This window comes from Charadrius vociferus, unplaced genomic scaffold (genome assembly GCF_000708025.1).
Source record: "Charadrius vociferus isolate BGI_N301 unplaced genomic scaffold, ASM70802v2 scaffold311, whole genome shotgun sequence".
NCBI classification, from domain to species: Eukaryota; Metazoa; Chordata; class Aves; order Charadriiformes; family Charadriidae; genus Charadrius; species Charadrius vociferus.
In genome coordinates, this window is record NW_009646965.1 from 433,610 (window position 1) to 447,242 (window position 13,633).

General features: G+C 40.6%; 1 protein-coding gene across 1 annotated transcript in view; it reads left to right on the forward strand.

The window, feature by feature from the left end:
• MCF2L2 (MCF.2 cell line derived transforming sequence-like 2) overlaps nt 1-13,633 on the forward strand; it is a 153,090-nt gene that overhangs the window by 37,794 nt on the left and 101,663 nt on the right. Inside the window, exons 6-11 of the mRNA XM_009895295.1 lie at nt 3,809-3,925; nt 7,577-7,726; nt 8,760-8,884; nt 10,485-10,599; nt 11,283-11,402; nt 13,293-13,484. Coding sequence (XP_009893597.1) covers nt 3,809-3,925; nt 7,577-7,726; nt 8,760-8,884; nt 10,485-10,599; nt 11,283-11,402; nt 13,293-13,484 — 819 coding nt within the window. The remainder of the gene's footprint in view (nt 1-3,808; nt 3,926-7,576; nt 7,727-8,759; nt 8,885-10,484; nt 10,600-11,282; nt 11,403-13,292; nt 13,485-13,633) is intronic.

Consider the following 13,633-nt stretch of genomic DNA (forward strand, 5'->3'; position numbering starts at 1 on the left):
TCTGCCATGCTCTCTGGAGAGGCATTTCAACTGTGTTTGCAGCCCTAGCATTCTAGAGAGATCAGTCTGGGCATGGGCATGTGTAGCCCAGTTTCAGAACAGACAGGTTGAGGAGAGCAGCATCTATTTGTCCCTGTTGAAAACAGCATCCTACATGCCAGGCATAAGAACAGGGCCAGAGAGTTCTTGTCCTATGGGAGATATCCTTACTCAATGAATTAGAAATCAGTACCTATCTTTAATACCAACATAATCCTTTAAATTCTTTGCAGGTTGTTTCTTCAAGTTGTGTGTTTGGCACTATGACAACATTAATGTAACTGGGCTATGGATGGGTTGCATTTCCTATCGCAATTATAAGTGAGTCAGGGCCAGGACATGAGCATTCAAAAGGAGCTTCGGGAATATGCTGTGTATTTGTTACAGAAATGTTTGTTAAACAGTTTATCTGAGTTATCAGACTGCAAATATGTTCAGTAAAATAGATTTGCTGGGTTAAATCAACACTGGCTTGAGTAGAAGCCAGAAGATCAAACAGGAACAGGAAATAGAGGCTGAAATAATAAACAAGATACAATAAGGAAATGCAGGATTTATATGACTTATTGACATACAAATGTGGTTAATAAAACCTCCTGAGGTAAATTTCTATTGGGATAGTTGTTTGATTAAATATCATTACCCATGAGCAAGATACAGAAATATTGGAGCTACCCCAGGGTTCATCTGAGAGAAAATCTAGGAGTTCAAGCATCTTCACAGCATACACAAAAGGCTGAATAATCTGTCCACAGCAGACACTTCTTTGACCTTTGTAGACTGTGACTTCTTTCAGATGACCTAACCCGTCATGAAGGAACATCACCACAGCTCTGTGTTCCATGCTGAGCTGCTCATGCAGCCCTCCTCTTCTAAACTGCTACTCTCGTGTGTTCTCCAGCTTACTGAATGTGACTGTCTTCAGTCTGGCAAGAAGTATGGGAGATGCTAATGTTCTATAAGGTTGGTTTCTTAAATGGATGTTGGATTGCTCCTGTGATTTCTCCTGAAGAGATGCCTGCAGGATGAAGACTCATGCCCTGTTGGGTAGCACCGTAGCTGGCAATATTAATAGGTTTGCTTTGTGGCTCATGCTGAGTGTATCAGGTTAAAAAAAAACATCTTCCTAAAAAAATGGGCATGACAGTGTTGCTCTGTAGTTTCAGTGAAGTTTGGAGTATCAAAAATGTCCAACTTGTCAGCGACCTCTCTGAAGAGGAAGAGCTACAAAGTGGATAAGGCTTACTTTCTCAAAGGTGATTTGCAATTCAGAAGAAATATATAGACTTCACGTTCCATTCTGAGGCTACTCCAGGATGACCTAGTTTTTTAATTTTCTGGCTTTGATCATAACAAAACAGCGTTTGGTAACACATTCAGGGAATAACTTTCCCTTTAGCTTTGGCTGAGGTACTCTGTGCTTTCTTTGCCTCAGTTTCTTCACCAACAAGGTCTCTTGGCCTCTGTGTTTAGCAACAGGATTCAAGGAGAAGATGAACTGCTGGAAGTGAAAAAGAATTGAGTTGAAGATTTCTTGAGAATATTCAACCCCTACAGGTCCATGGGACCACATGCGTTTCGCACAATATTCTTGTATCCAAGCTAGGATGTTAAAGTCTGGATGGGTGGACAACTAGATGGATTTAAAAACTAGCTGCATAATTGGGCTCAGAGGGTAATGGTTAATGGGTCACACTCTACCTGGAGGTGGGTATCAAGTGGAGAGGTGTAGTGGTATTTGCTGGGACCTGCCCTGTTTAACAACTTCATCAATGACCTGGGAGAGGCAACAGGGTGCGCTGTCGTCAAGTTTGAAGATGACCCTAGATTGGGAGGAGCAGCTGGTACACTCAAAGACAGGGCCACTGGAACATAAACTCAAGAAATGCGCTGACCAGCATATTATGAAATACAAAAGGGACAAATGCGAAGTCCTGCGACTGGGAAGGACTTCCTTCCTCAAGAAGGAAGAACTTGTGTTCTTGCCTCCCAACAGCACAACAGTGTTGTATTGTTGACAGCAATGCAGGCTGCAGCCTGACTGGGGAGCAACTCTGCTGAAAAGAACCTGGGAACTTGGTAGACAGCAAGCTGTACGTATGCCGTCAGTGAGTGCACACTGATGGCAGCAAAGGAAGCTATCAGCATCCTGCATTAACAGCAACAGTATTGACAGGAGCATAGCCAGCAGATTGGGACAAGTGACTATCCCCCTTTGCTTGGCTCTCATTGAGAATACCCTGTCCATTTTCAGTTTCCCCAGTACAAGAAAAATATTTACCTGGAGTGAGCTCAACAGAGAGCCATCAAGAAGGTCAGGGCTTGGAGCATGTGTTCTGTAAAGGCATGCTGAGGGAACTGGGCTTGTCTAGCCTGGAGAAGGGAAGGCTTGGAAGGGTTAGTATGACATAACAGCAGCTTTACAGTCCCTCCAAGCAGGTTACTGAGAGCACGCAGCCATGTTGTACATGCTCTGTAGGACAAGAGATAACTGACATAAAGTGAAACAAGGGCAGTTCTGACTTGATATAAGGAAAAACTTTTTCACCACAGAGATATTCAGGCAGTGAACCAGACTGCCTGAAGAGGTTGTACAGTCTCAGTCCATGGAGGCTTTTAAGACCCTGGTGGATATAGCCCTGAGCAACCTGGTTTGATCTTACAGCTGACCCAGCTTTCAGAAAGAAGTTGGACTAGAGACCTGAGGTTCCTGCCAACCTGAATTATTCTAGGCCAATTCTGTAACAAAGATCAGCTAACAAGCTGTTCAGGTTTGTTCTCAAGGCTTTTCTTAGAGCACTATCAGCCTAGAATATACATCCTCTTGCCTCCATACATCTGGGCTTATCTCTCATCGTCGACAGTGCTTGCAAGTGTACTTACCACGCTCCCTTGGAGATGCTAACAGGCATAGCCAGTTATCCTTTCTTTAAACAGTAGAGTGAAGTAATGCACTTGAAATATATTAAAGTCTAAGACTTAAAATTTCTAGTCATTTGTGCTCAACATCTTGTTTTTCTGTTGCTGAAATCGTGGTGTATTTTCTAGCTGTTACAACAACAAGGCATAATTAAATACATGTATGTTATTTGCGTACCAGCTTGTCTTGCCAGATTTACATTGGTAGCCGAAGGGTAATACTCCTTACCTGGAGCTGAATGCAAATCTTTTGCTTTCATTAAGCAGGTCTAGTGGTAAAGAGACTCTTTAAAGTAAGAAAAAGTTTCTCTCTCCTTTCTCTTCCATCATGGTTTAAAATGGAACAATGCCAGTGAACCCAGTGGACAAACAGTGCCATAAAAATGATGCAACTGAAAGGAAAATCTTATTCTCAGTGGTCTCATTTCAGCACTTCGCTGGATCAAGTGGTTGGTTTTGAGGAAGCTGTTTAACCTGCCTGCTCCTTGATTTCTCTGTAAATAACAGTTATCTAGAAAATACAGAAATTATTGTATGGAAGTTTGTGTAAACATTATAAGTACCATACTTTTGCTCTCAATGCATATGCAAAATAACTTCATCCTCAGCCTAGCAAAGAGCAAGATGATGTCAAATTATAGTCAGTTCAAGAATGGCCATGTACATGTTGAGAAGGCAAAATCTAGAGGAAATAAACTGTGGCCATTGCATGAACAAATATATAAAAAGAACTCATTGCCTGTGGAACTGTAGTTTGGTCATACATGTTTAAGGCAAACCCATATCCTTGGAACAATGATTGAAAGAGCTTGTTATTTCTCTCAGTCCGTTGTGCTTGGATTCATTTCAGATCATCATGTTAAATTCTGTCTCTGATCTGCATGGCTATATTGACAAAAGTCAGCTGACCCGGGAACTGGGAGGAACCCTGGAGTACGGCCACAGTCAGTGGATACATCACCGAACTGTGAGTGTTGGTGTTGTTCTTGCACATGTCTACACCCAGAATTGTCCAGATGAGGAATGTACAGCAACCTTTAAGTACTAAGTCTTCAGCTACATTTCAGCCTACAGATTGTGCTAGGAATTCATGGAAAGAGGAAATCCAGGACTCAAATAGAGAAAGGCAAATTCCCCAAAGGCTTGTAACAGAAGTAGTCATCTGTTGACCTGGACTAGGGCCTAACAGTGTCATAGTATTTTTACTCAGCAAAGCCCTTTGGCACATTCTTAGCTTTTGAATAATTGATGAGATTCATAGGCCTTCAGCTCATGGTTGAAGTTGAACATATGGTTAACACTTTACTGAATCAAAGGTCAAGATTCTCACTTTAGTGATTAAGTATGTCCATGCTTTTAAGAGAAGAAAAATACTCAAGACACTAGATTTTATTTTCCTTTGTTTTCATTTCTGTGCTATGTAAACATGCACTCCAGTGGGGTCTTATTTTGAGTAACCAAAGAACAGTTAATAATTGTAGGAAGGCAGAAAGACTTTTTATTCTGTTGCCTTTAAGGAAACTTGTTATAGGTTTGTTTATTCCCTTTTCGGGTTGGTTAATGCATCTCAGTGGATGCTTCAACATAATGTAAACAATTTATTATGATGCCTAGAAAAGATGAGCATTTACAAAAAACAGACCCCAAACTCTGGCACAGCAGCAGCCAAAATATTGTCTCATCCTTTCTAAGCAAAAATGGGCAAAGCTGGGCCCTGATCCTGGAAAATGAACTAATTTCCTGCAGACTTTATGCAACATTTGTATCTGTATTTGTGGGTCTACTTGCAAGAGTGGTATGTTAGAGCTTGATAAGATAGGCATAGGAGTGTCTTCACACATGAAGGAGGTAGCTGGAACTGCAGAAGTTAGATAACTGAAAAACCCGCGAAAATTGAACTTTTCACCTTTTTAGTTTAGTGTGTGTGCTTAATAAACATTTGAATATTACCCTCTCCACCTCTGGGTGGCATAAAGTTAGAGTTAATGATACATGTGACATATGATATCTATGATGTGAGGAAATGTACATGTTGGAGGAAAATGTGTAGTAGGCAGACTGGGAAAGTCTGTATCTTCCAAGTACCTCAGCCCATAGGGAAAGGAAGAGCGTCTTATGTGGATGGGGAATTAAGATAAAAGGAGGCTGCGTCCTCTGCTGATTTTAAGAGATCCCACAGGGGTATGCCCCAGTGGACTCTCCCTTTATTCGAATAAAGTCAACTATCTCCAGGACTCCTGTCTCTGTTGTGAATACCGATCTCTGGCAACAAGATTTTCTGCACAAGCTGACATCTAAGTAGCCCCAGTGTTTTGTAGTATTCTGAGCAGTCTTGGGTTTGAGTTTGTTGTTGTTGACCTGCAGGCTAGGTTTGACACTTGGAAAAAGAACTTTCCTGGGGTAGCTTTGTTAAATCAAATCACTTTTGTCACTTTCCTGCTCTGGTTTTCTGTGCTTTACTGTCCATATAAAATAAAATTTTGCTCTTCTTGAGAACCACCAAATATTTCAGGCTTCTAAATATCCAAACACAGAATCTGAATTTCCTCTGATGCTGTTTTGCTACATTTATAGCTGTGTTGACTACAGTGAGGTTAGAATCAAGATAGCTGAACAGGCTTATATGTTAAAATTATCAAAAATGTGAAAGTGTCCTTGCAGGAGGGGGAGTCTGAAGGCATCATCTATATGAGCTTTCAAACAGCTAAGGCTTGAAAAAATGAGGAAACGAAGTAAAAAGAGGCACAAGAAAGGCCATATTGTTTATTAATGACAGGAGTTTACAGAAAGCATGAATATATAGTTTGGTAAAATACGCGAATAAAAGTGAGCCAAGATTTGAGGTGAGTGTGGCTCTGTAATCCCCAGATCTTTTGGTTAATTTTGTTTCAAAAACTTTTACCAAGCACAGAGACTTGAAAAAAAAACCCACAGATGTAACTTAGTTTTATGAAACGATTTATTGCTCACACACAGAGGAGAGGGTGGGGGAAGCATGCTATTAGGTGAAACACGGATAAGCTCATGGTGCATGGTGCAGTCAGCCAAGGAATTTGCTGGATAAGGGGTTGTCATCAGAGAAGTGTCAGCCTCCATGGCACCTTGAAACAGCCTGACTTTCAGTCTTGCTGAGCTAGTGTCTTCATCCCCTTTTCTGCTTCTCCTAGTGTTCCCGTATATTGTCCTGCCAGTGCTTTTTTTTTCTGAAACAGCTTTAAGCTGTTGCTAACTGGTAGTGACACAGCAACCTCACTGCATTGTTCTTTGTTTCTGCTTTCTTATCTTGAATGTCTAGGAGCCTATGAGCTTTCTTGCCCACGGTACATTTTTGGCTTTTACTAAATGGCCTTTGGTTGTGAATGGCTCTATCTGTGTTGCAGTCAGAAGTGTAACATTTCAGCCAACTTTAATCCACTAGTTTCAGTGCTGAGAACAGCAGGCTACAGCTGCTAAGCGCTAAGCCAGGGCATATGTGGGTCTGTACTGCTAATGTTGAAAGTAGGCGTGAATTTAGGGGAAAAAAGGGAAGAAGGCTATGAACCCTGCTAGCATTGCCTCATCTGGGGCTTGTTTCAGATCACCTATGTGGAAGGTAATTTCTCTCTGCACATTTTGGATGATGATCTACTTCCAGTTCGCTTTTCACTGAGCACAGAGCATAATTTTAACTGGAGAAGGGTATGCAGCTTGCAACAACTATGTAGTGTTTGGGTGTAAGAGCATCCCTAGTGCTGTGCTAGACTGACTCAAACCATTGGGTGGTTTAGAGAAAAAGAAAGTGTAAATAAAGAGCTATAGAGGACAATACAGTCCCTAAAGAAATTGGGGCATGATCATGAAAAAACATCCCACACAGTTACTTGCTACTAGATACAAGGGTTTTAATCACATCTCACAAGTCCAAACAATATAATCTACTTTGAAAAGGCAACATTCTTTTTACACCTTCCTCACTTCCCCTTTCTTCAGTAAAACCACAGATTTCTTACTAGTTTCACGTTGGTGCACACAAGTGATAAAGAAACAGCAATGCTCCAATGAATTTATGCAATTTAACTGTATTTGCAGTAAGACATTCATGTATTTGTGTACCGATATGAACAGATGGGAGGGAGTGACTGGAACGCATCTAGTACAGATAGGCAGGATGGAGATGCACATTTTCAGAAGTCAGGGGGAAAACAGGTTGCTGCTGAGTGAACAATGGCTGTATAAATATAAATGTAAAAAGGCTTTGCCCTGTATACTTTCAGAGTCTACTCAACTTAAATAAAGCCTTAATTAAAATTTTAAACACAGCAGAACTTGCCAGCAAGCATGGGCAGAGGATCTGAAGTTCCAGCCCTGGCTTTGAAGCTGATGTCCTCTGTGGTTTCATTATGTCTGTTAAGCTTTGGGAGTTCCCCAGCTGATTCATGGAGATGATAATACTTGTAGGCCTGTGAAAAGATCATTTGTGACACAGCATTTAATTTGTAACTTTTATCATATCCACTCAAAAAAGGGCAACATGGCCAGCTTTACAGTCATGTAATACCTGCAGCATGGTGTACCTGAAGCATTATTAAAGGGCTAAGGGTAAATAACTAGTCATGACTTAATGCTCTTGCTTTTCCAGGCTATTGAAAACTTTGCAATGACAGTTAAAACAACAGCACAGATGCTACAGACCTTTGGAACAGACCTAGCAGAGACTGAACTTCCCAACGATGTGCAGTGCACAGAGGAGCTCCTCTCCGCACACACTGACCACCATAGCAAGCTGAAGGTGAATGTTGTCTTGTGACAGTTCCATCAGCATAATATATGATTTTTGATTTAACAAAATTTTCTGCCATCACTTGGGAGTCCACTGTCTGGAAACTACTGAAGAGGAGAGAAACCTGGGTTCAGGAGGTCGATTTGATTCAACTGTGAAAAAGGACCTTTTACAGCCTCAGGAATGATAGAACAGGGAAAGGTCACTTCTGTATGAAAGTGTATGTTGGGATCACATCTGGAATGTCCTGGGCTCCTGATGAAGAGTTCATCAGAAAGGATGAACTCACACTGGAGCAGATGTAGAGAACATCTCTGAGGATAATCCAGGAATATACAGAGTGATCTAACTAGATGATTACTGTCGTTTTGTTTTTAAAAAAAAAAGTTGGGGCAAGTTTAGCTTTGCAGATTAAGGCTCAGAAGAAAACATTATTGCTGTCAACAAGCACTTTAGGTTAAACACAAGAGAAAATTACTACTTAAGCTATATTAGCGCAAGAACAAGTTTTATGCAAGCAGTGTGCAGTGATGTGGGGACTCCTCAGCTGACATTTTAATGTTTGAGCCTCCTTGTCCTTTTCATTGCTCATCTTTCATGCTGGGAAAACACCTTCTTCTGTGGATGGCTCCTTGATAGCGGACGTACTGTGGCGCAGCATGTCACAGTGTTGTTTAAGGAAATTCCGTTAAGAAGTGCAACTTCTCAGCACAGTCTCTCAGCTCACTGAATGATCTGCGGCACACACTGAATTTGTGGTAGAATACCTTATTCTGGAAATTGCCTGGTCAGAAATGCAATTTTCTCAGGAGTTATATACTATTCCTTTTCTCAGAAATATATCTGTATTCAAAGTGAACAGATGTAGTCTCTGCATTTCTAGAAAGACATATCATCTTTGGTAAGCATTTATATTTTGTTCCGAGTATTTAATACCTATGAAAGGATCCTCCTTTGGCATTACTATGTTGTCCACCTAAGAGATGTGAGCGTTATTAGAATAAGTACATACGATTTGTTTGGCTTGTTTTTTTTCCCTCAGGATGAGCTGAAACTAGCTGTGAAGCAGGGGGCCACCCTACTGACATGCATTAGGGAGCCAGTCACCCGAAGCGCCAACAGCAAACTCAGTCCAGATGAACTGGAAAATGTGGCAACAGTAGAAAGGTCAGTGAAGCTGGATTACCTTGTGCAAATTGCTAATTTATTCCTAAGAAATGCAAGTGTAATTTAAATTATTTAAATTCGCAGGTTATAAATTCCCACTGGTTCAGCTCTTCAGGATTTATTGGACAGGTAACTCAGAGAAGGGAATAGCTTTGAGGAAGTTACTTGATTAAACTGTTAAGGCAAATTCAAACAAGTCCCAAATTTGGTAATTTTTGTTTGGACCACTAACTACCTGGCTGAAGATTTAATGTGGGACTTACTTTCCCCATAAAATATGCATCCTCCAAGCTTTTGTGCCTGGTTAGGTAGTGGCATCTGAATCTGTGTGAGGTGAGAGGGTACGTGCTTGTGCTTGTCTGTGGAAACACTGGGGGAGAAACAAATGAAGGTGATCCTCTGAAACATACCCCTTCACAGCTGCAAAGAGAGAGAGAGAGGGAGAAACCCCTATTCCTTCCTACAATGCTAGTTATTACCATAAAGCTTTTAGTCACCGTGTAGAAGTTTCTGCTGTGCCATGTGATGCAGTGGAAAGAGAAATGTCATGCTAGTGTTTCAGCGTGCCTGCATTCACTGGAAACAAAGCTGCCAAAAGTAAAGCTGAGCTGATATTTTTCACTGAATACTTTAAAATCCTTTAAACAGTCATCCCAAAGGAATTTGCAAATTCATCTTGAATTCCACAACTAGCTTTGATTAAAAACATGTTTTTCAGGCATAGATTGAAAACAGAACTTTTTTTTTTTTTTTTTTTTTTGAGAGGAATAGGAGGGAGCTATTGGTGTTTGCCCCAATAACTTGATTCCAGCACTTGCTGGACTTGTAGGAGATCAACCCTGGTCCCCTGCCTGCCCAAAGAGTGCTCATCTATTGAAATATAGGTTATTCAGGGAAGACTTTCTTTTAGTGGTTTGGTTTTTTTTTTTTTCTGTTTAAACTGTTCTATGTTGTAATACAATTAATAGATCATTGAGAGACTGTGAGGATGACTCACTAGTCTGGTGTCAGACATTTTGCTCAAGGTGTATGACACCTTAGTTCTAATGTCTTTGCAAATGAATGTTTCATCATTTACACAAAGTGAAACAATGTCCATGGGAGGCATTATGAGCTTCTAATCTATTGTTTGTAATGGACTGGGAAAAATGATTCCATCCTTGTCTATTTCTGATGGGTGAAGAAAATGAACAAGTTCTAGAGTTATGCTTTAAACATTCCTTAAGATAATAATTGCATCGTAGTCAATCTGCATTAGCCTGGGGTGAACTATCTGTGAAGAACTGGGTGGAAGCTAGGGATACACAGCTGCCTTTGGCTGCCAGCGCATGGAACAGCTATGTGTTCCTGCTGCAGGTCAGGAGGCAGGACTGCAACTGCCTGCCACAATGGATCCATGTAGTTGTCACTCATCAGTCATACTCCTGCCTGTCCCACTGCAAATTTCATCCTCTTTTGCTTAAGGGAAAGTTGACAGAGAGCCTTCATACCTACCTGGCTCCCTGCTATCTCCCTACTCTGCTTTCTGCCATCAATTGGTGTAACTTGAAAGAAATGAACTATAGGAAATAAGTAAGTTCTTTTTGTAATGTCTTAACAGGTTGTTGGCTCAGTTGGATGAAACAGAAAAGGCTTTTGATCAATTTTGGACCAAACATCACCTAAAACTAGAACAATGCCTGCAACTTCGACACTTTGAACATGATTTTAGAGAGGTATTTGTTCATTCTGTCTAGCCTTCTCTGGTAAATAAGGTCAGATTTTACTCATACATAGAGCATACTGACAATCCAAAAAGGAGGTTGGGAGAGAAGCCCTTCATTATGAAATAGGAAAGGGATATTAAAAAAAATTGAATTCTTGACAGCTATCAGATATCTTACAACATTTGCATATGTCACAGTGAGGAAAGTGCCAGCCTGTTAGGCTGTTGTGAAACACCAACTTCTGGATAAATCATTATGCATTTATGTGTGATTTTACCAAATATCACTTCTTCTGTGATGGTAAGTTGCCATTCCCACCAGAGTCAATGGAATACAATTCAGAAAGCCCAACTGTCAGCCCAAAGGCTGAAGTAATACAGATTCTGGAGTAATATAGACTCTGGAGTTACAAATCTTCAAAACTGCATGCACCAAAATAAACAGTGAGAAGCGGGGCAACTCTTTGAAGAATAGCTTGTTGCTTTATTCCGTGGCTTTTCCATTTTGGAACAAGCTGAAAGACTAAACTTGAGATGCATCCTCTTTTAAAGATGTAGGTGAATGTTTAGAAGCCATAGGTTTATTATAGTTTTATGAGTATCTTGCGATGGGGTTTGGGGTGGGTTTTTTTATTGGGTTTTTTTTGTTTGTTTGTCTTGGGGGGGGTGTTATGTTTTTGTTGTTGTTTTTAGGTAAAACTGGCATTGGATAGTCTCATGGAAGGACAAGCAGGTTTCACTGACATTGGAGACAGTGTGACTCGAGTGGAGCACCTCCTAAGAGAACAGAAACAACTGGAAGAGAAAGGACAGGTTTGTGCTCAATGTAGTGTTCTAGCTGCTAGAGACATGATCTTCTACACACTTCTCTGTCACTGTCCTTACATCATGCTTACTCTCTTCTCATGAGTCATTATTTTAAATTGTAAAACTCAGATCCTAGTTTCCAGAAGTCAGGGTCGTTCAGACACAGTAGTTCAAGTTCATTACTTGGATTGCTTGAATCCAGGTCAGTTGGAATCTGAAAAGCTCAGAATACTTAACAGGTTACCTTGCCCATTTAACTTTTAAGGCCATTCTATTCAGACTCATAGCAGTTTGAGGAACACCCATACCTTCCAATAAACACCTTTCTTTTCTAGCCATTTGGACCTTGTAATTCCATCAGCTGGTCAGCTGTGATAAACATCACATTTAGTATTTTTAGAAAGCATTGAACAAACGAGTAAGTTGAATCAGAGGAGGATGCACGTGAACAAATGGAAAAGCTGATGATCATCTTTTTTAAGAACAGGATTAAGATTTAGAAATATTGTGATCTTTGCATAGCTCTCCTGCAGAAGCCTGAAGGAATAAAAGTTATAGTAACGCACATTTTCCTTCCATTGTCCACATCACATAATACATTGATGTGTGCTTTATTCCCCTTAGCCACCTCTAACTTCATCCTGTCATGACTAAGTGTTATGGTTTGAGGAACCCACAACAATTTATTGTTGTTTAGACAATTATTCTCTCACCTGATGACCCCTCCCCAGCTGGGAAGGGGAATCGGAGGGAAAAAAGAGGAAACCTGAGGGTTGAAATATAAACAGATTTAACAGAAGACTACTAAATAATTAGCATTAATAATACTAAAGAACCAATACGGATCCTGACACCAATATAAAATATAGAAGGATCACACTCCCAGCAGTAGACAGTAAATGTCAGACACTGTGAGCGCTATGGCTTTGGGAGGAAGGGAAGGCCTCAGGGGTCCAGCACCAGGGCAAGAAGTTCTCTGGATCGCAGCCATCATGGAAGGGAGAGAACTTCTCAGCAAACTTACTAATTTATATTGAATGTGATGTTCATGGTACGAAATAATCCTGTGGGCCAGCTTGGGTCAAGTGCCCGGGTCTCGCTTCTCCTCATCCCTGCACCTGGCTAACTTGAAAACAGTGAGACCTTGAAACCCACGCACCATAGCTGGCTACAAAGAAAATATTTTCACAAATTCAGACACTAGAGTCTTCTGTAAGTGCAGTTTTCCCAGGCAGTAGAAGAGATTAGTCCTGTGTCACTCAAACCAGGACACTAAGCTTATGAATGCTATTCAGTCAGTAGGATCTGAAGAGTTTTGCAAAATATATCTTGGAATAAAAAATAAACTAAAGCATTGTAAACCTGGCAATTAGTGAGTGAAAAAAACCCCTATATTATTGAGAACTTTGCAGGGAAAAAAACATATAATCAATGTCCCCTGTATGTGAGAAAGAAGAAGGCATACACTCACACAATCACAGTTATCACAGATTGACTAAAAATGGAAGGGACCTCTGGAGGTCATCTTGTTCAACACCCCTGCTCAAGCAGAGCCACCTACAGCAGGTTGCCCAGGAGGGCAGGTTGTCCAGATGGTTTTTTAATATCTTGAAGGGTGGAGACTCCACAACCTGTCTGGGCAACCTGTTCCAGTGCTTGGTCACCCTCACAGTAAAAAAAGTGTTTCCTGATGTTTAGATGGAACCTTTTGTGTTTCAATATACTTACTGACAACGAAGTTGGTCTTCAATGTAAATATAAACTAAAACAAACCAGCTAGATTAATATCCCAAACCTTTACTTGCAGGATACAGCAGGGATTACAGAAATGGATTGTCTTTATTATGTGTGTCATTTTAAGATGTAACTTTGGATTTTTTCTCATTAAATTCCCAGGAACCTTTGGAGAAGGCCCAGTCTCTAGCTCTCCATGGAGAACAGCTCATCCAAAACAACCATTATGCAGTTGACTCCATTAGACCAAAGTGTGTTGAACTCAGGCGTATTTGTGATGACTTTACAAATGAGACCAAGAAAAAGTATGATATTTTGGGAAAGTCTCTTGAGCTGCATAAGCAGTTAGATAAGGTGAGTGAACCTTCTCAGATGACTGCCCTCGTAAGGTTCTACTGAAAATGAATGTTTTTATAAGCTCAGGTAATTTGGGTGAAGAGAAAAAGTAGTATTGCTTTTGTCTCTATTTCATTCAGAAACTGTTACTATAAAAACTGGAGCAG